This window comes from Acomys minous (genome assembly GCF_964271855.1).
Source record: "Acomys minous genome assembly, chromosome: 11".
NCBI lineage: Eukaryota > Metazoa > Chordata > Mammalia > Rodentia > Muridae > Acomys > Acomys minous.
The window spans coordinates 89184488-89212286 of record NC_140492.1 but is presented as its reverse complement, the minus strand read 5'-3'; the positions used below and the strand labels follow the sequence as shown (position 1 = coordinate 89212286).

The window sequence follows — 27799 nt, the reverse complement described above, 5'->3', positions numbered from 1 at the left end:
TCACCGACTTTATGTGAATAATTTTTCTATACAATTTTATCACCATATAGAATTGCCAATCCATCACCATAGTCTGTATGGTGAGCGGTTTATGTTGCCCTTTTATAACTATGTCTCTCCCTGCCAGTATCTGGAGGCTATTCGTCTCTATTTGCAAACACAACTCATTTCAAAATTGGAATGTGTGTGTGTGTGTGTGTGTGCATTCCACGGCTTGCTTAACCACTAATTTGCTGAAGGGCATCTGCACAGTCTATTAGAGGTCTTTTGCAGCTTACTCTTCTCTGAGAATTCACATAGACCTCTGTCTAGATTTACTTTGTTTCTCTGAAATAAATGAATGAGTGAAATCACTTAGCTATATGGTAATGCATGGGCTGTGAATTTTTTATGATCCTAATGCCCAAGAAAAGCCCTGTAACCATGGAGACTGTCGGTTACTTTGACTTGTTGCTGTCTTTCAGAGTTTAGAAAAGTGTGTGGCACATTGTAAAGAGTATGGGTGAGCGTGCTTTCGATCCTGGTGGTAGCCGATTTCACGTGCACAGATGATTTTGTTTTATAAAAGTAAGGATTAAATTATGACTCTTAAAACTTGATTTCAAAGAAAGCTAGTTGAGGTGGTGGAAAGAAGTGTAGTGGTAACACTTTACCATTAAGCAGCCTAAGGTAGTGATTTGCAGCATACATTGGAGAACGGTTCAGGCAGGAAAAGCTGAATACCCTATTCTTTATGGCATTCGGATGGTCTCGACACAGCCACATTAATTTCTAATCTAACAGTGCAACAGGAACTAGTGAGGGCTCGAGTTGCCCTGTTGTGTCTTTGGCCATATACTGATTCAATGGACCAGGTGAGCAATACCGGGGGATAAGCGTAGCAGCACTTTAGTACTATGTCTTAAGTGAACTCTACAGAATCAGGAGGTAATGTTTCTTGCTAAGCACATACTGAATCCTGGACAAATAGGAACATGTTTCTTACCAAACATTGTCAAATGTATAAAGAGCTTTTTTAAAATGACTGGAGATATTGTAGGAATATTGAAACCATACATTGGAAATCAGGCTTTTAAAGCATCTCTATTACTGAGATTTTTTTTAATAGAATTATTAGTGAGTTGGTTGTAGAAACACAACACTGAGAATACAAGACCTTCATGGATTCCTTCTTGGGGAAATGTTTAGAACATGTATTTATTATGGGTTTGCTGTTTTTCTTGCAATCAAATTTTTTAATATGAAAAGGGAGAAAGATAATGATTCATTGTTATCTAATGTGCATATTTGAAATATCTTGGATTTTGTGAATATCAGATATTTTCAATTCAAACATCACAGACTTCTCTGTGTAGACAATGTCTCTGTGTATGTTGTCTCTGTCTGTCAACACAAGCTTTTTGGTGGTCTCCAGCCAATTAAAAAAAAACCAAAGAAACAAAAAAAATGCTTTGGAATTCTGGTTACTATCACAAAAAAGGAGTATGAACTTTAAGGAGGGCAAACTAATAACTCTTGCTTGAGTTTTACATCAGGTATAAGTTCTTGACATGATATGACTTGCTCTATTTTATTTATTTATTTATTATTTATTTGCAAAATAGTTTTTCTTTTTAAAATATATTTATTACACATGTATTAAACAAACTACATACAGCAGGGAGAACCATGTGACAATCATGAGAATCATGAGTTCTATAAATGTTACATTCATAGTGGTTTGGCTATTTGTATTTGTCCAACTTGAAGTAAACATCTTTCCTGTCTTGTTGGGCCTAAATTTCAGAATGAAATCAATATATATCCTATCTCAAATCTAATAACATAACTTCTTTATCTTGATCTAAAATGATCTTATGCCCTAACCAACTAAACTTGGTTGTAAAACTATACTATCTGGCCATCAATGCCCGTCAGACACTTGAGAAGGAATAAAACTTACATTCCCGAGTGAACCATCAGCGTGGATAAGCAGCTTCCAAAATGGAAGACTTGCTCTATTTTAAACAAAGAGAGAATCAAAAATAGCAAAATTCTATGTATTTATGGCATGGCATACCAAGAATAATGTTGGCTTCTCTTTGAAGGCTTCACTGCTTAGTTTTGTTAAGGCACTAAATTTCCAGAGAGATTGTTAAAATACTGTTTCCCCTCTTTTTCAACTTAGAAGCTTATATGGAGATTTGTAATTGGCTGATGCCTTTAACATTGCATTAGAATGTCTGAAGTGGGAACCAGACACCCATGTTTTTTAGTGGTCCTCTGCTGATTTTAGGGCAAAAGTAAGACTGATAACCAAAGTTCTTGAACCATTTGAGTTACTTTAACTATTTTATCTATTAAATAGATTGAGAAATGGAGCCAAATCCAGTCACTTGACTATCTGTGTCAGGCCAAACCAACATTCATAGCTACATAGATCAACCCAATGATTTTTTAAACAATTATTTATTTATTTATTTATTTATTTATTTATTTATTTATTGCTCATTAAAAAACCTTTATTGTTTTTCACCTTATTAGTGACTCAAAAATCTAGCCTCATCTTTTGGTATATAAACAATAAACAGTCTACATTTAAATATTGTGAACTTTCCAATGTGCTAAGCTACCACATGATTCTTACACTATTTGAATTTCAGGCCTACAGACACAAGCTATCTCACAGAAATCTACAAGCCATAAGCGAGCAAGCAAAACAATTTTGGAATCCAACACCAACTCTGACAATCAATGTCTATGGGGGAAATATTTTTGAGATCTTTATTTCGAAGCAGTAATCACTTTGAACAATGGAAACAAATTGAAGACCCAGACATAAATCCATACACATGCACACAACTGAATTTTCATAAGGAATCCAGAAATACACGGTGGTTAAAAAACAAAAACCAAAGCCCAGCATCTTAAAAAAAATGGTAGTGGTTATACTTGATGCTGGCATGTAGAAGAATACAAATAGATCCATATTTATTATTCATATTTATTATATATGTTCAAGTGGATCAAAGACCCCAACAGAAAACCTAATACACTGAACAGATAAGAAAGAATTGGCACAAGATAAGATTTTCTGAACAGAACACCCATGGAGCAGACACCAAGAGTTAGTGACACCTCACAAGAATCAAAAGTCTTCTGTAAAACAAAGGGCACCATCAATTGGACAAGCTGGCATCCTACGGAATGGAAAAAAAGATTTTACCAGCTCCATATCCAAGAGATGTTAATCCAAAATATTTAAACACTCAAAAAACTAGTTATTAAAAAAAATCAAATGCTTCAATTAAAAAGTGGGGTATAGATCTAAAAAGAATTCTCAATAGAGAAATATCAAACGGGTGAGAAATATTCAACATCCTTTGCCCTCAGGGAAATGCAAATCAAAACTGCTTTGAGATTCCATCTTACACCTGTCATAATGGCTAAGATCAATACCACAAGTATTGATGCTGAGGAGGATGTGTAGCAAAGAGAACACTTCTTCACTATGGAAAGCATTGTGGTGGTTCCTCAGAAATTGGGAATTGATCTGCCTCAAGATCCAGCTGTACTGCTCTTGGGCATATAAACAAAGGGCTCTTTATTCTACCACAAGGACACATGGTGAACTATGTTCTTGGTCTCTTTATTCCTAATAGCCAGAACCTTGACTAAACCTAGTTCTTCCATAACTGAAGACTGGATAATGAAAATGTGGCATATTTACATAATGGAGTATTACGCAGCTGTTTAAAAAAAATGACTTCAAGAAATTTGAAGACAAGTGAATTTAACTATAAAACAAAACAAAACAAAGAAACACTCTGAGTAAGGTAAGAAAGGCAAATAGTCACTTGTCTGTGAATTAGCTGTGAAATGAAAAAAGCAAAACAACAACAACAACAACAAAAAACCCCTACAATCCACAGACTCAGAGAGGTTAGATAAAGAGGTTATAGCAATAAGGAGAGGTGTGTCTCTTCCTGGAAAGAGTAACTAGGATAGGTTCTGTAGGTGGACTGAGGCGGTTGGGATGAGAGTAGGAAGGACCAAATGGTAGGTAGGGAGGGAGGGAAAGAGTGTGTGGAGAGACAGCTAGAACTGCATGGAGGAGCATCTTGGGTGTAGTATGTAAACCTAGGACAGTGGCGCCTTCGTGGAATCAATAAGGGTGAGCCTACTAAGGACTCTAGTAACTGAGGAAACAGAGTCTGAACTGCCATCTTCTGTAACCAAGTAAGGCTTCCAGTGGTTGGACTGGCTTACATTCTGTTGAGTTCTTGGCCAAGGAGGTCCTGTGGAGATCTCTTTAAAAAAAAAAAACCCAGGCTGGTACTAGGACAGAAGCTTGCTCCCTGAAAACTGATAGTGGTGCCCTATGGCTGAGGAAACACGACCCATTGAACATAGAGAGGTTGAGCTGCTGAGGGTTTGGAGACCTCAGTCCCACGTTCTAATCCCTTCTGCATAAGAAGGTATTTTGCAAGGTATGGAAAGAGAATCCTGGAAAACCAACCCAGCCACAAAACCCTCCACCTACTGTCTGTCCTGCCTGCAGGATATGCTGGGGTAGTGGTTGCTCAGAACTTGTGGGATTGGCCATCTGGTATTTGGTTTAACTTGAAGTCTAAGCCATGAGAGAGAGGCATGTCATGTCCTATACTGCCTGGAAGACCAAGAACAAAAGACTGGACAGCCCAGAGACCTATGGTAGAATTAAGCATGACTCAAACAACAACAACAACAACAACTAAATGAAGAATTCCTAGCAATATTATGCATTACTCATAGATCAGTGTCTTATCCAATAGTCATCAAATAGTTTTTCCGAGAAAGCAGATGGGAACAGATGCAGAGGCCCACAGAGAGACATATACAGAGAGACAGTTTACATTGGTGGCCTCCATTGGGTTCCTCTCCTCAGAGAGCCTGAAACTCCATGGAAAAGGGGGAGGAAAGATGGAGAAAGAGAGGGGATCGATGACAGCAGAGAACAAGGCCCACTGAGTAAACTAAGTAGGGCTTACACAGTCTCCAAGAAACTGAAATGGTAAGCATGGGGCCTGCTGGGTTCTGTACCAGGTCCTCCGTATACATGTTATGTATGGTTTTTTGGTGGCTTTGTGAGACTCTTAAAAGTGGGAGCTCGTATATTTCTGACCCTTTGGCCTCATCTTGAGACTGTTTTTTCCTTACTGGGTTGCCTTGTCCAGCCTGTATATGAGGGCTTTTGCCTTGTCTTATTGTATTTTGCTTTGTGTGTTTCACTGTACTCCCTCAAAGGCCTGCTTTTTTTTTTTTTAAAGAGGAAACAGAAGAAGAGTGGATCAGGAATAGCTAGGAGTGAAGGGGGAAGAAACTGTGGTTAGAATGTATTGTATGAGAGAAAATTCTATTTTTGATAAAAATGAAAGGAAAAAGCTTTTTAAATTTTTTGAAGTTTTCATTAGGGCACACTGGCTCCCATTGTACTAGCTGGAATGAAAAAAAAAATCAACCATGCTAAAGTTAGGGGTTAACAGAGGCAAAAAGAGAAGTTCTTATAAGAAAACAGAAAGCTCCATTTGAATTCTTTCTTTGTTAAGCCCCAGAGGTTCTTAAATAATAAAATTAAAATATTTAATAATGTATAAGACTGCAAATTTCTATCACATCTTAAAGTATGAGAGTATACTAATTGTAAAGATTGCAAAGTGAGTGCAGAGACAGCTCATCTGACCCTAGCGAACACCAGTTGTCAGCAGATAAGACAAAGGTTATTTATTCTGGTGTTGGCAGACATCTTATTTCTGGTACACAGCACAGTGAAGTCTCAGTAAGCATCTGTTGAGCTGAGATATCCAACGAGAAACCTGAAGTTCAGAACAATTCAGGTGTCACCAGGCCAACAACCATCTGATGATCAAGAGCTATTTCACAAACCAGCTTTAATTCATAATCTTCCCGTAAAGTACTCTTTCCTCTGGATATAGATGGGCAGCTTGTAAGCTAGTGATCCGTATGTTTATGAAGCTAAAGATTGCATGGGGCACTTAAAACTAAGGCTATAAAGACTGAGCAGGTTATACTTATGTTTTTAGGAATATGTGTGCATGTGTGCAGCCACACACATACACACACATACACACACACACAGAGAGAGAGAGAGAGAGAGAGAGAGAGAGAGAGAGAGAGAGAGAGAGAGAGAGAGAAATTAAAGAAAATAGAGTTATGAATTTGATTGAGTAAGAAAGAGTAATGGGAAGGGAAATATGATCTGATTATACTATAATCTCTAACATGTTGGAGGATGGTTTGATGTATTTTGATGCTAATTACTGCTTGCTGTCTCTGACCACCTTTTGCTTATTAAAAAGCCATCCCACCTGGACAGGGCAAAAGAGATAGGTGAGGCTTAGACAAGAGGAATCCTGAACAAAAAAGACCACCATGAGAAGAAAGGAGAGAGGCCTGAAGTGAAGAGAGGAAGGCCGCCATGGGTTAGCTGGAGGAGAAGCACATGGCTGGCAGTGTGGATGGAGAATCCAGCCCAGATGAAGAACATTAGCAAGTATTTGGGATTATGGATGGGAGGTAACTTGATAAAAGTTATTAAAAACAGATGACATGGGATCGAGACAGGGACCCCAGGCCTGCCTCACTACAGGAGGTGGTTTAGAGGATGGCTATCTGTCCTACCCCAGCTTAACTAAGGCTATTTTAAAATATAACAAGTGTCTGTGTCTTGACTGATTGCTAGCCAGGCTTATAGATAATACATGTAATTTTAAAACAATACTAACAAGTAAAAGGAATAATAAAAAAAAAATCTACAGCATTGAATCCAAGATATTGGCCAAATATTCTGATTCTGTATGGTAGAAATACGCCAGTCATTCATATGTTTAATATTTTGAAACTATCAAAAAAAGCAAATAATTTTCAAATATATTATTAACTCAATTGTAAATAATTATTGAGATGACAAATATCATTGGCTAAATTTAATTAAAGTGTTGTCTTAGGTTTATGGAAATGAAATGCACAAGTCCAGTTACCAGCATCTGAATGTGTTAATCCATATATTGATAACACAAAATTGAAATCAAGATAGTTTGCAGTGGGTAGCAGAATATATAAAGAGGAAATTTTGTAGTCCACATTTTTTTTTCTGACTAGCTTTCTCAGCGGGATGAGGGGTTACTAAGCTTTATATCTTGAGCTAACCTAATAACACGGACCACGTCTCCAATAAGCCAGGCTTTGTGCCTCCTGAGTTTGGCTTGCGACTAGGCCAGCTTTTCATTTTTGAAGGGGAAGAATCCTAAAGCTGTGTAACTGTGTGTGCAAGTAGGGAGAATGCAGAGAATGCTTCAGTGGGAAGATAGGCAGAGGTCTGGTAATGAAGAAATAGTCCTTCTCGAATGCATTAGATTTGTTACTAGGCAACAAACAAAATGTGAGTACTTCTAGCACACTCTGAATGCAGCATCTTGTAGAAAACTCCTGGCTTACAAATGTTTTTCAAAAGCCTCCTGTCTTGACACCTAAATTAGACACCCATTTCGTCCTACAATTTGTATGCTTTAATTTACACTTATATCTGAATGTTGGTGTATGCATGTCACACAATTCTTTGTCCTTTGAAAAGCAAATATATTTGCCAATTCCACACCAAATGTATTACTTAACAGTATTATAAAATTCTTAAATAGTTATGGTTCCATCATATTTTCAATATAATTAAAAAATTCATGCAATGTCTGACAACAAATATGGATTAAAGTATAGAAAATAGCTGCTGACTCATTGCTAGTGAGTCTGCCACATAATAAGAAAGTTTGAATTTTTTTTTAAACCAAATTGAATGAACTTTTGGCCTCAAATCCAACAACTGCTTCCCCTGGTTTATTTAAATGAGCTGAAAATGTATGCCCACAAAAAACCTTGCACATGAACTTGCATAGCAGTTTTATTTATTTTTTTCCCCAAACTAAAAGCAGCTGAAAAAGCAAGAGATTTTTTCAGTAGATAAATATGCAGACAAAACTGTTAAACTGTAATAAAAAAAGGAAAGAAAGAGTATTTTAATGGCAAACAAAGAGCTACAAAAATATAGACTGTATTAAGGAGAAACCCTAAATGCATATTTTAAATGGTAATTATCAATTTGAAAGACAGCACACTCTAAAATTCTAACAACTTCACATACAGAATAGATACAATCACAGACTCAAAAACAGTATCAGCAACTGGTGAAGGTTAAGAAACGAACAAGAAAAAATATATGAATAGAAGACAGGGGGTGTTTAGCCAAACTGTCTTGTATAATTCTGTAATGGGAGACCTATGCATAGAATATGGGCTTTACTTAATAACCCTTTAGAATCGCGGGACACAGCTTTAATTGCAACATTCAGCACAAACTACTCTATCAGCCACTACCAACGTACTTACTATGCAAGCAAAAATGTTAAGATTAGGGCCCAATCATCTGGTAGAAAAGATAAATGGATCTTTCAACATTTCCAATTCATTTACTCTGTAAACTAAAACAACCCTAAGAATAAAGTTTACATAGTTCTAAAAAATCTAAAATCCACCACAGTAATATTGGTGCTGGCACTGGAGAAGATTTTTGCAATTTATATCATTGGTAAAATTCTTCCTAAACTACATCTCTTAACTTATACATTAATCAATAGTGTATCATAAAAATTAAAGAGTTTTGCTTGTGTATATATATTCACATACATATTTAGTTCACATTATATCATATAGAATTTTTGTAATAAAATCTTATTATGCCTGTTTGTATTCTAATGGGAGAGAAAGTAAGGAGTGGGTAAATAGAGAGGAATTGGAAGCAGCTGGAGGAGGGGAAACAAATAAGAATATATTATATGAAGAAAATCAATCTATTTTCAATAAGAAAGAAAAAGAAATAATATATTTAATTATACAAATAAAATATGTTACAGATGAATTAAAAATATTACTGTGAACGTGATCATAGTACGGTCACTGACTATCAAAATATTTTGATTTTCAAACACCTTAACAAATGCTTTGCATAACATCTATTGGTATATAGCAAAAAGTAGACATCTTTTCTTTTCTTTCTTTCTTTTTTTTTTTTTTTTTTTTTTTTTTTTTTTTTTTTTGGTTTTTCGAGACAGGGTTTCTCTGTGTAGCCTTGACTGTCCTGGACTCACTTTGTAGACAGGCTGGCCTCGAACTCACAGCGATCGGCCTGCCTCTGCCTCCCGAGTGCTGGGATTAAAGGCGTGCGCCACCATGCCCGGCCTCATCTCTTCTTTTTTTAAAAAAGTAGTTCCATTTAGATTTTTCAAGTCTCATGGAAGATTTTTCAATATTTTTTTATGGTGTGTTGATCAATTGGGTATCCTTATCAAAACCAAATTCTGACTCAGTTGACTTGTGCATAATATACCATTTTAAAATGCTTCTGGGTAGTGCTGCCATCTCAACACAGCTTGGGTAGCAGTGAGTTAGGAACTACCTGGGTCATAACGCTGTTATGAGAATGAAAAAACCAGCTTAAACCCCTGCCTGTCCCAGTTAGAGATTAACCAGCTCTCTTCCTGTTTCTTCTACCTGACGAACACTGAAGGGCTTTAGCACCTCAAATCGGCTTTTTTCTACGTATAATCCTTTCCAATTCCACCTGAAAGAGGAAGGTTTGATAACCTTTGTGCTGGGAGCATGCTTCCATTTAGTCATAATACTTCCCTGGCTTATGTGAACCCAAGGTCACCTATTTCTAGTTCAATTCCCTAATTTAAAGGTTTTCAGTTGGGGAAAGGTCAAATGACTGGCTCAAGGTCACTTATCCAATGACTGTAAAGGTCATATCTCAAATCCCAATTTGTGAATCCAAATTCAATCCTCTTTCACTCATTTTTGTCTTGCTTCTAATAATGATGCATGTCACAGGAGACAGACAGGGTAATTTGGATATGAAAACACCAGTTCTGAATAGAATTTCCCAGCTTTGAGCTTTTCGCTGCAACTCTTGAGAAGCATTTAAGGTTTTGTGGGTGTAAGTGACAGGGAAAGGGAGAGTCATTGAGTACACCTTGAAATCCAACAGTAAATGGTGCATGTCTGGCTTCCTATGATGAGACCATGTAGGAAAAGACTTGCGTGCTCGGCTATAGGGAATGGGAGAATAACCAACCTTATGCTTCCCACCTCTAAAGATCTACATGAAAGAGCTTGGCCAAGCACATATGGGAGCCAGAGGCAGAAGAAAATGGCCCACTAACAACTTTCAAGAATAATTAACTTAAAAAAAAACAAATGATGATTTAATGCCATTTATGTGGCTTGTAGAACCCTGGATATGATGGAGAGAAATTATATTAACTTGTATAGCATTAGGAAAATAAATTCTTGAGATATAATAAAATATTATTTACTGTATAGAACTTATTGATTCAAACATGATTTGGGTTTTCTAACATCTTTCTCAAGGGCAAACCCCAACATCACTCCCCTTCAACCATAATCAGGGTGAAAATGTTAAATAATAGAAGATATTTGTGATATTAGGGTACTATATCTGATCTCCAGGACATGTCATAGAAACTCTTTTTTATGTAACAACAATTAATGAATTAGATCATTTGAGAGAAACCAAGGAGAATCACATGGGAAGATCTGGAGGGAGGAACAGGTAAAATGAGTTAATTATACTTTTTTTTGCTTTTTATATAAAAAATTGTTTCACACAGTATTTTCTGAACAGAGTTTCTCCTCAACGAATGTCTCACAGATTGTTTAAGACTTCCTATCTACTCAACTCCATATTTTTCATTTCTATCTCTCTTTAGCAAACAAACAGACAAAGATAAACAAGCAAAAATAAGAAAAGAAAACCACAATAAGCATACACACAAACAAAGCTCATGAAAAATATGAGAAAATCATAACATATAGGAAATATCCGAGCCCCAAACAGAAAGACAAAATAATGGCCAAAGAAATATGAGAAGAACAGTCTACAAAAAGACCACTGAGTTCGTTTTCTGTTGGCCACATACTCAGGACATGGGTCCTACATTTAAGAGTGATTAGCATATCAAACAAGACACCATTATTGAAAACAAAATTTTTCTTTGCAGGCATGTGTCATTTACAACTAGATTCTTGGTTAGGGGTGGTTGCCTGTACTCCATTTCAGTGTTGTGACCCTTCACTGTCTAGTTTTATGTCAAGTCCATTTGAAAGAAACTAGAATCATCTGAAAGGAAGGAAGCTCATTTGAGGAAATACCTACATACAATCTGGCTGTAGGATATTTTCTTAATTAGTGATTGACGGGGGGAGGTCCAAGTCTGTGGTGGGTGATGCCCTCTCTGCTTGTGGTCCTAGGTTCTATAAGAAAACAGGTTGAACAAGCTACCTTAAGCAAGCTGGTAGGTAGCACCTTCCCATGGCCTCTGCATCAGCTCATGTATCAGATTCATGCCCTGTTTGAGGTCCTACCTGAGTTCCCTTCAGTGATTATGTACAATGGGGAAGTGTAAACCAAATAAACTTTTTCCACTCCAATTTGCTTTTCATCATGGTGTTCCATCATAGCAAGAGTAACTCTAACTATGAGATTCCCATCTAGGTTGAAATGGTGTGGGCCTTGAGCATGCTGTCATAGCCCCTGTGAGTTCAACTGTCTTGCTGTATCTGGAAGACACTGCTTCCTTGGAGTCATCCATCCCCCTCCGGCTCCTGTAATGTTTCTATCACCTCTTCTGCAAAGCCCTGAGGAGAGCCCTTTGAGCCCTGAGTGGAGAGGTTTGGTGAAATTTCATTTTTTGATTGAGTGTTTCCAAATTTTCAGACACTGAACCTTGACTACTTGGGTGGCCATGAATCTTACCTTGAAAAGGTCAGGGAACAGGGGCATGGGAGCAAATAGTGTTCTATTAAAAGAACATAGCAATAAACTACATCCTAATGACATTTTGCTATAACAGAAGATCAATGTGTCATCCAGCCATCATTCCATCACTAGAGAAGCATCCTCCTGAAGCTGACTCACAACTGAACAATGTGAAGAGATAATTACACTTTGATTTTAAGTGTGTGTGTATTTGTGTTTCTTGTGCCTTTTATTATTTTTAAATATTTGTCTGTCTGGTTTCTGTTGTTTGACTCTTTGTTTTATGGAAAGACACAGAAGAAAGATCATGATGATGGGTGGGTTGTGAACGAGGGATGATAAGGGAGGGGAAGGGCAAGAGAAACCAAGATGAAACATATTGCATGAAAAATTATTTCCAATAGAAATATGCATATTAAACTATTTTAATAAAATGACACTAGGACTTTTGAACTATCCCTATATCTGCCTTTGGAAAACCAGCCCGTGATAAAAATCTGATTCTTCTTTCAGAGAGACCTTTTGCGTGTGCTGCGTAAGAAAAGCTCATGCTTGAGTTACAGAGGTAAGACAACTGTCCCCCCAATGCTTGCATCTGATAACACATCTTTATGCTCTGCCTGCAAGTGTTCATCATACTTTTATCATGAGATTAAGTGAATAAAAAGATACCTAAGATACTGACTTCCCATCTTACTCTCTCTAGGTCTGCTTTAAGATTTTCCCATGTGTAGAATGATCCTACCTTCAAGGAGAGTCAACCTTGACACTTCAGAATTGTCTAAGAAAATTGACTAGCCTCTAATTTGCTTGTTGATGGCCTGAGACTTAGAGATCACTCAAGGAAGTTAGGAGCCAGATGTAAGCAACGTGAGTGTTCACGTACTTAGCAAGTTTCTCTAGAGGTTTTACAAACTCTCCACTCTGAAAAGACTTTAGAAAATCACAAGATGCTTCCTGACTCTAAGAATTAAGACATGATAAGACTAGGTAGTACTCTGGGATGCTGGGAATCCAACCCAGGATGATATCTCAAGATTTGTTTTCTAGTTTTCCAAACCATTGTCCTAAGTGTCACTTTGGTATTCATTAGCAATATACTCTCTCCACTCTTCCAAATCAAGCTGTCTCCCCATCCATAACCTTGTCGTCCTGATTAATACATCCAGCCGGCACATGGCTACCTCTGTTATAAGATCTTTCAGCTCATAGTATCCTGTGGGCTCCCTGCACTCTGGGATGCATGCCACTCATTGGGCGTTTTTGTGTTTTCTTGAATTTTCCAAGATTTTCACATAGAAACATCATATGTAAGACAGAGGAAAGAAGGTTATATGTTGATTAGAGTCAAGAGCATTGTTTTCTATTCCTTTCTTTTTTTCCCCTTGCATTGTCTGTAAACCTGATCACCAGAATAATTGCTAGAATGCTTCGAGTATGTAGGTTTATTTACAAGTATGAAAGAGAGAAACAAATATTTAACACGAAAGGCAACATAGGGTAAACTTAACTGAATAACAATGAAAAGGACTTGTAAGCATATTACCAGTCACGTTCAGGTATGGAGACTAGCACAGCCCTCATCCTGTGAGGTGACATGCACTGTGTGGAGATAGGCAGGCAGCATGAGCCAAAATGCCCAGACTACTCTGAGCTGATCTACAATTCTATGAGTAGACCACAAACAAGAAGGTAATGACTTGTACACAATAGATCAATAAAAATAAGAGCACAATGAATATAAATAACTTACTGTGCTGACAGTGGATCCCATTAAATCCCCGGGGACATTTACAAACATAGCCTATGAATGTGTCTCCACGATATGCTTCACTTATCTCACAGGTTCCTCCGTTATGGCACGGGTTGGGAATGCAGGGACCTGAAAGACAGAAAAAAAAAATGCCTCATAAAGCATGTGCTTAATAAAAAAGTATTATATCAACATTTTCAGCTGACAGTTTTGTTCTTGATACTGTACAGGAAATGCACAGCTGTGCAATCTCTGCTGAATGGCCTGAATTTGAACATACATGCCATTACTTTTAAGCTATGTGACCTTGGGAAATCATTTAATTTTTCTGTTGCTTTGGTTAGGTCTTATGACAATTATTAAAATGGTAAAGTTAACTTTAGTGGTTATCCTACAGCTGAAAAGAAGTTATATATTAAAATATGCAGAACAGTACCATCCAAATAGTATACATTCAAAAACAGCCCTAAATTCAATTATAAGAATTTCTGAATTGTTGAACCATTTACACTGAATCTCAGTTTCCAAAGAGCTTTTGACCTTGCTGATGCAAAAAGAAATCTGACTCTGCCAATGTAGAGAATGTCAAGTGTGTAGATGCTTGCAGTAATTTATGGAATCTTCAGAAATTTGAGGAGGAGAATGGCCTTAAGAGAAACTTCTATTGTCTTCCCTTAACAGCATAGTTCAGGAAGAATTGCATGTTTGAGAAAGAGGCCATGACAGCCATTTTGTAGATGCTGGGAATGTAAGTTCTACAAAGATTGAAGACTACTGTGCAAAATAGAGACATTCAGAGTTTTCCCTGGGCAAATCCAGCTGGTACCAGTGTGATTAGTTGGCAGCATCCAGCTACTGCTCTGTAGGATCTGCTGCAACAATGTTCATTCTGCTTACACTCCTGAGGCAATGAGCACCATGTGGTATCAACTGGTCCAGCCCCACCTGGCACTGAACTCCTCAAGTGCACATTCTGTACTCAGAGATGCTCTTCTTGTACAGTGGAAGTTTGCTGGAAAAACTCGGTTTCTGAAGCTTTTGTAGGCAATGCTTTCTTTTCTTTGTTGTTTTTCTCCTTTCAGAAGTGACAGGCTGGGTCACAGTCTGAGGGCTTCTGCTAAGCTCTCATGCTCTCTCCTGGTCTCTTTTGTCCCTCATAAGCATTCACTACAATACTCTGTATTATGTTCATTTTTCTCGAATAAATGCTGAGTGAAGACAGAACCCAGAGAAGAGATTCTGTAGAGGAGTCTAAGAAGTCAAGAAAAAGTTTCCCCATGAAGATAAAAAAAGGGACCAAACAACAAATATATTTTGAAAAGATTAGATTATAAGCACTTTGCCTTGTCCTACAAAACTGATGACAAGCCGTACACTTCTCACACTCGAAAGTAGACTAGATAAGAAATTGAGACCAGGTAAGACAAATTTGCTGTTACTAGATAGGAGAGACCAATCAGGAGGAATTCAGTTTTTAAAGTATAGATCATAAAACCCATTTGGGAGGAAATCTCATTGAAAAGAAAGCTATATGCTGGTGTGAGAAAATGAATGTTGGTGTTATGAAACTAAATGCCTGACAGCTCATGAGGAGTCACGGAAGAGTCCTGGAGCCCCAGAGGAAAATCAAGAAAAGAGCAAGCACTTTCAGTTGAGACAAGAAGGAAGTCAGAGCATTGGATACAAAAATATAGAAGATATGGGACAACTGTTGAGGATCCATCAAACAGGGTTTGTAACAGAGTCAATGGAAAAAGTAGACTTAGAAAGTTCTCCATATGCACTTAGAGGAGCCCATTGCTCTTGAGAGTGCTAGAGATTGGCCTGGTGCTATGTATTCTAATATTACTTGTTTTGTTTTCCCTGAGGTCGGCTTTGCTGTCTTTTATGAGCAGACACTCACAGACCCAAAATGACATTTGTAATCCTTGCCTCCAAATTGTCCCTGAATGACTGAACAAATGCCTACACACCAGGGCAGAACTGAGGCAGACAGAGCTAAGGTTTATTGGCTTGGAGGACAGAAGATCATTGGAGCAGAGAGACAAGTATGAGAGAGAAGGAGGAAGCAGAACTGCCTTGGGTTAGCAAAGAAGAACCACAGGGCTGAGGAGAATGTACTTTGTGGATTGGCACAGCCAGAGAGAAGCAGCAGAGATGGAAAACATGTGCAAATACTTATATTATTTTTGATGGGAAGTAGCACAGATCTAGAGCAAAGGACATGGGAGGTTGGACTGGAAAATGTCAAGGTAGGTTAGTGGGTTAATATCTACCCAGTCATGGGTGAAATAAAGCTTATTAAAATTTCTAAGGTATCTGTATCTTTTATTGATATAGTAACAAGTTAATACTAACCACTGCAATAATTATATTGTTTAATAATACTAATAGACAATATCTGGATTTGAACACGTTTAAAGATTCGGTACCATGATCCCGTGTAAGAAAAAGTGATAACAGTTTGATTCTTTCCTCCAGAAACTTTATAGGGAAAAATAGTTTAATATTGTATGAAACCATAAAAGATTTACTTAGGATAGTCTCTACAGTTCCTGGACTCATATTTCACTTTCTGCACTCTTCTCCTTCTCTGAAAAATTGTGAAAGCTGTGTTTTCACCTACAAGCATCTGTATCTTGATCTCCTTCAAAAGAGATGCCTGGATAGCTAAGGTACAACATGAAGACTAACTTGAGTAATTTTGTATTAAAATGGGGACTTCTATTAAGTAGATTTTTGCTGGCTGTTTTTAACTGAAATTTAATATATAAAATGGTAACCATCTCATTGCCTTTGCTCCACGTAGTATCAATTTTTAGATCTCAAGTATACAGTATGATTTTTTTTTCAAGTAATGCCATTCAAGCAATGGTTCAAACAACGAACCAGGTAATTCAGTTGCATGTGGGGCATTATATGTGTTTGAGAGAAGGAAATAGGTATAAGACCTATGACAAGGTTTAGAATAGCTGAATAATTTCCTCTCATTGCAAAGCATCGTGTTAAACATTCCTTGCTGTCCTTTCTGTTTCTCCTGCTCTCATTTCAAAAATTGTCTGACAACGTCTTGCAATGTAAGAACACATTTTACATAAAAAAAAAAATCTCACCTACTCTCCACAGCAAAGAATGAGGTGGTTGCTATTTTTTTCTGCAGTCCCTGGTTGTGGTTATCCTGATGTTTAAAGATAAAGGTTAGAGAAATTTGATGTTATTTGTGAGATCAATATCTCCCAGAATTTAGTCCTGAAACTCAAAATCTGTGATTCCAGGAGGAGAAACTCAAACAAAGGTAATACTAAGAGTTTTGATGAATCAATTGTTTTCCAAAAAGGAAAAAAAAAAACAAAGCAAAAATGTGTTTTAAGTAACTGGCAACTGAAACTCATATATTACATAAAAATATACAAAATATATCCAGATATATAATTCTGAACAAAGAGGCCACTATGAAAATCACCTAACTCAATCTCACAGTTGAGCAAATAAGAAAACATAACATAATAAAAATTCAGTAAAATCTACAAAATACTATGTATGAAGAAAATTGGATTTAAGGAATTATACCTGGGAGAAAGAATAGTTATTAAAACCCAATGTAATGAAGCTATTCTTGCTTCCTTGAGAGAGTTCAGTAATTATAGCAGAAAGAACAGAAACTTCTCCCACATTCACTTAGGCTTAAGAAAAGCTATAGGGGACTAATAAAATATTTGTAAGTAAGACCTTGGCTTGCTTTTGCTAGGAGATAAAACTGATGCCAAGCCGTGGGTCACCGAAAGTCTCTCCAAAGAACAAGGGTTGCATAGGAGCCTGCATAAGATGGCATTTACGCACACTTATCTTTAGAGAATTAGACTATGCAAGAAGGTGAGATCAGACAGTTTAGTATGGGGAAGAACTGAAGGAACATGGGGGAGAGCGTTGCAAAAAGGATCCAAAACAAAGCTGAAAATAAAGAAAATTTCCATGGTGAGAGGAGCAGACAGAGCTCTGAGTGGTTTAATCCATGAAGAAACATGTCTAAAAAGAAATAGCGATGCCCATAATTCAGGCATAAGGCATTTGCACAGATCCCATGTGGGTTATGTTTAGAGTGACCTAGCTCTCCTGCAACATCAGCTAACCACAGGAGTCTGTGTGGTGTGTTTGAGGAAGCCAGTGGGAGAATCTGCGGTATTTAACGCCATCCGTTCTTGAAGACTGGAAGAAGTGTTAATACAGACACTTGAAGATAGGGCTGAACAAGGGACCCTAAGTCCCAAACTCCTTGGGAACACAGGTGAAGTCTTGGCAGTATTCTCTGAGTTTGTGAGGTGGAGCTCCTTGTATGTGCATCCTGAGGGTCATGATGTCAGCTGACATCTCATGTTAGGAAAGGATTCCCACTACTGTTGGTGCTTTTCTCACTCCATGAAATCCAGAGTGTTTTATTTAAAGGACAAGGGTGAAGTAACCACATAGGATTAGGATTTTCTCTTCTAGAGTCCTTTAAGTTCTTATTAAATATATATGTTTTATATATATATATATATTATTTAAGATATATATCATAAAAATATATCCTGGATTTAGGGGAACAAACAGGCACAAAGAGGCTCAGTTACATATCTAATCAGAAAGCCAAGCTCTTTATCATACTTTGACTGACTACAAAGTCTCAGTCTTCCTAGCAAGCCATGCTCGCTCCCAATTTGTTGATCTGTGAATTAATGTTGGTTATGACAGATGTAAATAGTCAGCATGAATTCACAGAGCATATTTCTATAAATAATGCAGCACTCCAAAGGCTCTCCTAATGTAAGCACCTCAGAGCATTTTCAGCAATCGGCTCAGAGTATATTAGATATTATGGGTATAGATAGAAAGGCTCTCTAATGTTAATGATAACCATACTCATTATTATAATCTATGAATTCTATTTCCAAATATACTTTTCTCATAATTATATGTGAGCCTGATTCTATATACTCTTTAGATTAGTATATTTTTGTCTGTATTGATGTCTATGTCTCCCTCTGTGTGTGTATGTGAGTATTTGTGTGTGTGTGTGTGTGTGTGTGTGTGTGTGTGTGTGTGTGTGTGTGTGTGTCTGTGCGCATGAGCTCATGCACTCTATCAGTTTGGATTATCTGTTCCTGCATGCAGAAACAAGAAGAGTATATTTTGTCCTTCTTTTTCACTTTCGACTTATTCTTCTTAGGCAAGCCTGATGCTCGTGCCTGTGTAGCTGGGGTGGAAGTAAACAAGTCCCAGTAATCCTCCAGGCTTATTTCAGGCATTTCTAGGGATGCTTGACTTCTGTGGTGCTGAGACCTGAGCTCCAGTTCTCATGGTCACAAGGCAATCACCTTTAACCAGTGATCCAGAGCTCCCATCTCTGGTCTTTATATACCTTTTATGAACTCTTTGATTTTTTTTTCAATGCAGGAAGTTTGAGCACTGAGGTAGGAAGCTGCTTCTCTTTTATCTCTTTAGGTCATAAAGACAGCACAGCTGTTTGACAAAGCTAAGCCAAGTGATGCAATCGCTGTGGTATGGTCTCCCATATTTTGGCGGTGATCTCTACATGTCACATGGTTGGGGTGCTTTTATTATTTGTACAACTTGGGATATTGGATTGATGGAAAATTTCTTATGAATCATTTAAGCCCTCTCCCCAGAGTACGTAACCTTACTTCCCCCTACGGCTTTTAGGGACATACATAACTTCATCTGTCCCTATTCCGAGGTCTTCTTTATACCCTGGAGCTTGGGACTCAAATAATTATGCCAGACCTCTTTATGAAGCTTGTACTCAAAGACAGTCTTGGCACATCTGTCTCTGGATGTTCCTTACTCAGGAACAAGGTCATCAAACAAAGCAAACTTAAGAAGGTAAACATATTCAGTAGGCTAGAGAAATTGGCAGCAGATCAAATTAAATGTCTCTTTCTTATCTTGGAGGGCAAAGAATGGTATGAAGAAGTACTAAAATAAAAAATACTAAGACTTCGCTTCTTAAGACCTCCATTATGTTATCATATGACCAAGGAACAACAAAACAAAATATAACACCAAGATGAAGCATATAAATAAATTATACAAAGACATCACAGTCTGCCCAGTTTGTCTTGAAGATTTTCTTTCTGTCTAGTGCCCTTGAAACCACAAGAGCCAGAGAACAGGCTGTCATGCTTTGGCAAAATATGTCCTTAAAACTTCAGTATTGTTAAAGGTTGGGTTGTAGGGTTGATGAAGAAAAATGATTTTAAAAGATAATTCTGTTCTATTATGGCTTATCAAGGATGACTAAACTTATGACCAAGCAGAAGTTTAAAAAAAAAAACTATCTGGGTACAAAAATGATAAGAGCTATATTTTGGAACAACATGCAGCCATCCCTGCCTACTGAGTTCTGTATAAATAAAGGAGCTCTCTGACCGCCAGTCAGTCAGGCTGCAAAACTTCCCCAACCCCTCCCCCCTCCCCCTAACCCCTCCCCCCTCCTCACCCCCTCCCCCCTCCTCCCCCTTCCTCCCCCTCCCCCCTCCTCAGCCCCTTCTTGTCTGGCTCATCCTTACCTCTCCTTCCTCTCCTCCTTGACCACACTTTCATCCACCCTTCTTCAGGCCCTGACCTCACCCCAGCAGGCAGAATCCTGTCTCCACACAGTAAATTTCTGTTACCTCTGACAAAAGGAACCTATGCAATAACCCCTTGAGTTAATGGATTAATACCTCTTTACCTCTTCTAGATTTAGGTCAATGAAACATCAATACTTGTTATCTTTCCTCCCAGAAATTCATGTGCCTTCTCCCTAGAGCTTTATGTATGTACTTAACAAGTTTCAAGGCTTCTTAATTGATAACTGAGTTCTCCTTTTCCTCTCTAGTGTTGTTAAAACTTTAAAAAAATTGTTATTTTGATGGCAGAATTGTATTCTTATCATGACGGCATATATCTTAATTCTTTGACAAATGGATTATTAAGAAAAATGTGGCAGCTGGGTAGGTACAGTGGTACTCATCAATGAGGCAGAGGCATGTATATCTCTGTGAGTTCGAGGCCAGGCTAGTCTACAAAGTGAGTCCAGGATAGCCAACACAGAGAAATCCTGTCTTGAAAAAAGAAAAGAAAGGTGTGACTTTGTATAACATTATCAACACTATTTTGCATTGTTGATCAAACGATCCACATACCAATATGCTTTGAGCCTGAGTAAATAGAGATAACCATAAAATAAGTTAGCACATAAAGATAAAATGAATTTAGGTGAGCACCCACAAAGCTTGCTTGATAGTTGAATTGATTTCTATATGATATTTATCATAAAGAATTAAAATGTATTGCAGTAATTTCTAGTTTAGGTTTCTCTAAAGAATAAGATCAGTCACATGAAAATGAGGGACATGGGAAAACTTCCATCTTTGTTGCATTAATCCACATCCAGATGGCACAGTGTCATTTTAAATCCTAGTACACTGATAAGTGAAAATAATCACTTGTAATATATAAAATTTCTTCTTCTGTACTGATAAGAATAAACCTGACCCTTACATAAATAGCATCTGTTCATGATACAGTAACTATGCTATAGGCCCTGTGCAAGTAAGTTCTGATTAATGCTTTCGGTGGAATTAAGATTAATATTTTAAATTGATAGAGATGAGATATGATAGACACAGATTATCATTTAGAATTTTAGACTCACCGAGGTAGGAAATGTTTTCTTCAAGCTTGCCAAATACAAACAATCAAAACACTATGAACATAAGATGAATATAATTCCGGATTGTTCTGTAGTTATTCTTGTTGTATGTAGTTTATTTTATATATGTTTAATAATATATATGTATATGTAAAAAAGAAATAAAAATTAAAAAATGATTGAGGGCAGCAGAAAGAGTAAGCTTGCAATATCAGAGTACATATCATTTTCCATAGTGGGCAATAGATTTTTAAAAAAATTTTACAGCTCACCAGCATTGTGATTGTTACTCACTTAGGATTAATACCTTTCATTGTTTAGGTAATGGTTTCTTGAAATTTAATTCTGAGGTTTCCCTGTGGCATTATAATAATCTCTTTAAAATTTTTACTGTTTGACAGTTTCGTACATTTATATAATGAACTTTAGCCATTTTATACCCCTTATTCCCCACCCCTTATACTGTATTTTATTAATTTTAACAGCCCGGACTTTATTATATTTAAAAAATGTCTCCTATGTCTCTTGTTACTTGTCAGAACTGGCACAGGTGACTTATACATAGCACTAAAAACACTGCAACAGCAAGCAAGGTTTGAAAACAAATTAGTATTCCTAAGCCACTTAGAGGTTTTAAGAGAAAGAACACTTACAAAACTGTCATCAATGCCTTCCCACTCAAAAACAGCTCTCTAAAGAACTTGGCATCATTTTGTACTACAGACTTAGAGAAGCAGAAAGAGTGGTGACTCCGTGCATCAGATAGTTCTGATGGTACTCCGAACTATCTCACTAGACCAAAACACTTTATCAAAGCACATAAATAAACTTTCAAATCCAAAAGGCTTCCAGGAATTCTTGAATCAATGCTGCAATAGTTTTCTAGGGAACCTTTAAGTAGTTCCCAACATAATGGGGGCAGCATGTGATCAAAATTAATGAACAGCCGAGTTCAACAGCATTCTTCCAGGCATCTTTCTGCAAGTTCATATAAGTATGTCAGCAAGATTAATTGCTCACAAAACAACAGACTCATATACTTTGCTTCCATCTCTTCCTAATTCTAATAACATAGTTAAAATTATTTTCATGTGTGTAACACAGTGAGCACTATGCTCCGACTCTGACAGCTGTAGAGACCACGTGGACTATTAGGAAACAAGCAGATTCACACTCCTGTGGTGGTGTAGTTCAAAATTGGTCTACTTCATACTTTATTTCCCTCAAAACTCAGAATCGGTGCTTAAAATTGTACGTGCACATTAGATTACACAATAAAGAAATGTCAGTGTGTTTCATTGCAAAAGTATGGGCTTTGCAGTGGTTATTGCCGGACAAATGAAGGAGAAACAGAAACAGCTGTTGGTCCTATCTCTCATCTTAAAAAAACAAAAAAACAAAAAAAAAAACATGCTGAAGTCCTCTATTCATGTTTTGTTTACATTTATTTATTTATTGTCATTTTAATTCACGGGAACTTCATTGTAAGACTAGTTGAGGGTCTAAAGTAATGGACCAATGGTTAACACTATTCTTACAGTTTGTTTGTTCCCAGTACCCATGTTGGCAATCTTACAGCCTCATAGGACTCCAGCTCTAGGCATTTAGCATTCTGTACCCCAAAAGAATCTGCAATCACACAGTCTCTCTCTCTCTTTCTGACCTTCTGTCTCTCTGACTCTGTCTCTGTCTGTCTCTGTCTGTCTCTGTCTCTCTGTCTCTCTCTCTCTCTCTCTCTCTCTCTCTCTCTCTCTCTCTCTCTCTCACACACACACACACACACACACACACACACACACACACCTAAAAAATAACAAAAGTGAAAATAATTGTAAATACTAATTGAAACCAAGTTATTTCAGATATGTTCATGGGACTGATTCTTTCAAACTGTCTTCTCTATAGTCTCTCTCTGTAGTTTTCTCCTCTGCATTTTCTTATAAATATAAATGTAAAACATTCGGTTATGTTAGGAAAAGCTTATCTACAATATTTTATTTAAAAACAGAATTAAACTACTCTAAGAAAAATAAAAAATTCATTATTGAGGAAAATCAGAAAGATTAATAAGATTTCTATTTAAACTGTAAAAGCTTTGGGGAAGGTTGTGCAAATTAAAATCTGGGATAAGCAGACTTTTTTTCCAGTACACATTGACAAACTGTCTCCTGCTGAACACACTGGCTTCAGTATGCAAGTGACTGTGGGAGGCCCTGTGATGACCAGTAGTTACACAGCATGCTCTTCTGGCCTTGTATTCATTTCAGGATAGCTGGAACAAATTTCCACTCACTCAGTAGCTTAAAACAGCAAAAAAATTACCTCTAAGATCTGGAGGACAGAAATTGGAAACCAAGGCATCAGCTACACTCTTTTAAAAACTCTCTTGACTTTTCTCGCTTTTTAAAACTACTGATAAGGCTATCATGTAGTCATTAACAGAAGCACATGGTCATTGGTAGCATCACTTGGTGGTGGGATTATGTCAATTCTGTCTTCATATGCAGCTTCTCTGGTTTTTTTTTGTTGTTTGTTTGTTTTTGTTTACCTCCTCCTCTTTTTTTCTTACAAGACACATATCTGCAGCCCACTCTAAATTCAGTGTGATTTTATGACTCAAAATTCATCAGCTTATATTTTCAAGGACCTTGTTAGTATAAATTGTGTCCTGAAAATTTCATATATAAATGTCTTAGGTGTCAGATTTTCATCACTGTAACAATTAACTTAAAAAAATAATTCAAGTAACAAAGATTTGTTTGAACATCAGCTTCAGAGACTTTGGTCCATGGTCATGTGCCCCCATTTGCACAGGCCTATGGTAAGATGAGACATCAAAAGAGATGAGCCTTGAAAAGAAGAGCTTCTAAGTCATGGTGGTTTGGAGATATTGAGAAAAGTAAATAAGTCGATCTAGAAGTTAAAATCTTGAGTGATATAATCCAGACATAGAAAAAGAAATGTTACATGCTTCTTCTCATCTCTGGTTGTGACATTGAATATTCAGAGATATTCCACTTAAGTTGTCCACAGAGGATGAGTATTTGTTATGGGTTATTGGGGGTAGGGCCTTCAACAATCTCAAAATAAAGGGTAGAGAGGACGATGAGGTGGATATGCAACTCTACCACTAGCTAAGGAGCTATTAGTAGTTGATGGCTTCTGGGAGACAGAGAGTCTTTGCTCTCCATCCCCTTTTAAATAAGTAATGTGATTACTGGCCTGGTGACCACGTGCCAGAACAATCTCTAATCCCACAACTAGGGGAGACAACACAAAGTGGAGTCCATGGGGGAAAGAAGAAGAAAGACGTAATCTCGAAGTTGATAAATGGGCTTGAAAGGGCAGGGATGGTTGGGAGGGTGGTAAGGAGTGGAGGGGTGTGAATGTGTTCAAATTGTATTGTCTGAAATTCTCAAGAAATTAATAATAAAGACTACTCCTTTTTAATACTTGTTCAAAATAAAAAAAAATTAGGGCCAAGAGCCCTGCCTTGTGGCAGGACACACATACCCACACACACACACACACACAAACACACACACACACACACCACGAGAGGTGGGGATGAGGGAGAAGACGGAGATAGTGGAAAGGATGGAGAGAGAGACAGAAGGAGGGTGTGAGATGGAGGAGAAATAGATGTAGGAAGGAGGTCAGAGAATACACTTTGAAGGAACTATAAGAGCGACATGCCCCTTCTAGCTAGCCCTTACCTCCTATCGCAATGATTTAGTGAGTGGATTAACCCATTGATTTAGCTTGTGCTCCTATGATCTGATCACCTCTCACAGAGTAGATATATTATTTGAGAGCAAAGACATTAACCTATGAGACCTTTAAGGACAATATACATCCAACCTACAAATCATGCCCTATTCTTCATGGTCTTAGACTGTGAATGTGCCGGGAGCTAGAAACTATAAGGAAATGATTAAGGTTAAACGGTGCCATATGTGTGCCCCTTCATCCACTCAGCTACTATAGGCTAGGTGACCATGTTTGGGCACACAAAGGGTGAGAAGTGATTCTGTCTCATAGAAAATGCCATGGGAGAACAACAAGAAGACTGTGTGAATTTGGATTTCCAGACTCCGAAACATGAGAAGGCACAATTATATTGTGTAAGACACTTTGTACTTTGAAGTAACAGATACTTGGCTCTCTCAAAGAGGGCGACATTCCTCAGGTATAGTCCTCGAGTGAGATGCTTTCTTATGGAACAAGAGTTGACTAAGGTAACTGCAATCCTAATGTATTATTAGAATTGGCTGATAATGTTTATATTTACCAGGAGTAACAGTAACTTAGTCTCATCACAGTGCTGTGATAGATGGGTTTTCATAGTGATAGAGGTCAAGAAAGCACTCTTAGGAGCAATGACTGGGAAGTTCCTCTAGTGGGTACCTGGGTGTCATCAAGGAAGACAGGAGACACCAGGCAAGATGAGAATGTCAAAGAAAGGGTTCATTCAGTTGATCTCTATCCTTTAAACACTCTTGTTTAGAATTCAACTTGCCTATGACCATATAGTGGGGAAGGAGGTCCCTCTTGTTCATAGACCTAGGGGGAGGGGAATAGGGTGGAAGAGGGAGGGAGGGAGGGAGGAACAGGAGGATACAAGTGATGGGATAACAATTGAGATATAATCTGAATAATAAATTAATTAAATCATTAAAAATAAAGAATTCAACTTGGTAATTGTAAATCATGAATTTTCTGATAAGGTCATTATATGCACCAAGGTGACACACGTGTTTACAGCTTTAAAATATGAGTGACAATGATCTACTGTTTCAAGAGTGATAGCTATATTCACTGGCTATACACAAAAGAACAGAAAGTTAGAGCTGGGGAGATGGCTCAGCTTTCCAGATCACTGGCTGCTCTTCCAAAGGAAAGGGATTCAATCCCAGAAGAGGTAAGGTGGCTCACAACAGTCTGAAGCTTCAGGTTCAGGGGATTCAGCGCCCTCTCCTGGCATCCATAGTCATTGCAAGCACATGGTACATAAAAACATACACATTCTGTCAAACACTGAGGCAGAAGCAGAAACAAGCAAACACAGAAGAAAAATGTAATAATGCACATTTGCGGGTGGTATAGTGTCCAAAGACATCACTCAAGTTTCCCTTCAGCTACCAACTGTTACTTTATCTTTCTTATGTCAGTAGAAGAGGAATATATTAACAATAGGATAGAGACCATTGTTTTGGGTTTTTTAAAAAATAAGATTGTTATAGAAATATTGGAGCCCATGATTCTGAAGCATAAGCAATCTCAGTATGTTACATTCATTTCTAAGAAACTACAGATTTCCTTGTCCTTCATCAATCTTTCTGTGACAGCTCTTTTCCTTATTCACCTCCTACTCAGCTTGCTGCCTGTACCTCAGTTTAGTATCTCACTGTACACTGTTTCATTTGTCACCATGCAATAGGTTTCTTTTGTCTGCCAGAGGCCATTATAAACTGCTTTTTACAAAGTATCCCTCTGTGCTTGATGTTTTTTTTTTTTAATCAGAAGACATTAATGTAATATGCATTTGGTAGCATTTCCAACATGGATAGTAACTGACTAAAATATTCATAATTTCAACATGTATGCCAAACTACTATCACAATCAATAGCAAACAGTAATTGTTGCAGAATTGTATAGTTTTTGTATCGCCCTTTATTCATAGTACCCATTTGGGGCTTGGAGTCAAGCCACAACATTTTGTTGAATAATATTGTAATCTTTAAAATATCAGATTTACATGGTTTTATAAATTAATGGGTATTTAAAATACGTGCAACGTGCACCATTCTTTTTACTTTGAAGGCAGTGATTGGATGTGGTGAAAAGACTTCTGGTTCCTTTTTCAAAATCTGTCCTTCGTGATTGCCATCTTAATCACCCAGCAAAAAGGCCCCTGCAGGAAGTGTTTCAGCTGCACAGACACAGACTCGGACTTCACAGCTGAGGATGCTGAAGCACAGCTGGACAGGCCAGTTGCTGTTTGAACTGCCTCCTAAGGTCACACATGTGGTTTCTTTGTGGCAGACTTGAGAAATCATCAAGCAAAGCAAGCATGGCTTGTGGCCAGCTGGCCATCTGTTCCTTCACCCACTGTGATAATTTGGTCTTGTAGAATTTTGTTAAGTGAGCATTAAGTAATGACCATGTCAAACAGGGTGCATAGTGGAAAGCCTCTTAATCACAGAATGAAAGCGCAGGGGGAAGCTTCCTCAAACACAGAAAAGGTCACCGAATCCATCTAAGGCAAAACTCAAAGCAAAGCAAAACAGAGCCCAAACCAAAACACTGAAATGGAGGCAAAAACAAAAAATTAGCCCCATTGGCATGTTTACATCGCATCATATTGAATCTATACCAAACAGAAGAGGTTGGACATTGTATAAGGCAGCTAGGAGCTACGTAAATACAATCAGAGTTGCTATTACCCATTTTGTACAAACATACTAAAGACTTGAGATAGATACT

The 27799-nt window shown here is 37.6% G+C and overlaps 1 protein-coding gene across 2 annotated transcripts in view; it reads right to left on the bottom strand.

Moving 5' to 3' along the window:
• The window catches only part of EDIL3 (EGF like repeats and discoidin domains 3), a 460517-nt gene that overhangs the window by 238880 nt on the left and 193838 nt on the right, over positions 1-27799 (bottom strand). For both annotated transcript variants that reach the window (XM_084802296.1, XM_084802295.1), the window contains one exon: positions 13620-13748. In XM_084802296.1, coding sequence (XP_084658422.1) covers positions 13620-13748 — 129 coding nt within the window. The remainder of the gene's footprint in view (positions 1-13619; positions 13749-27799) is intronic.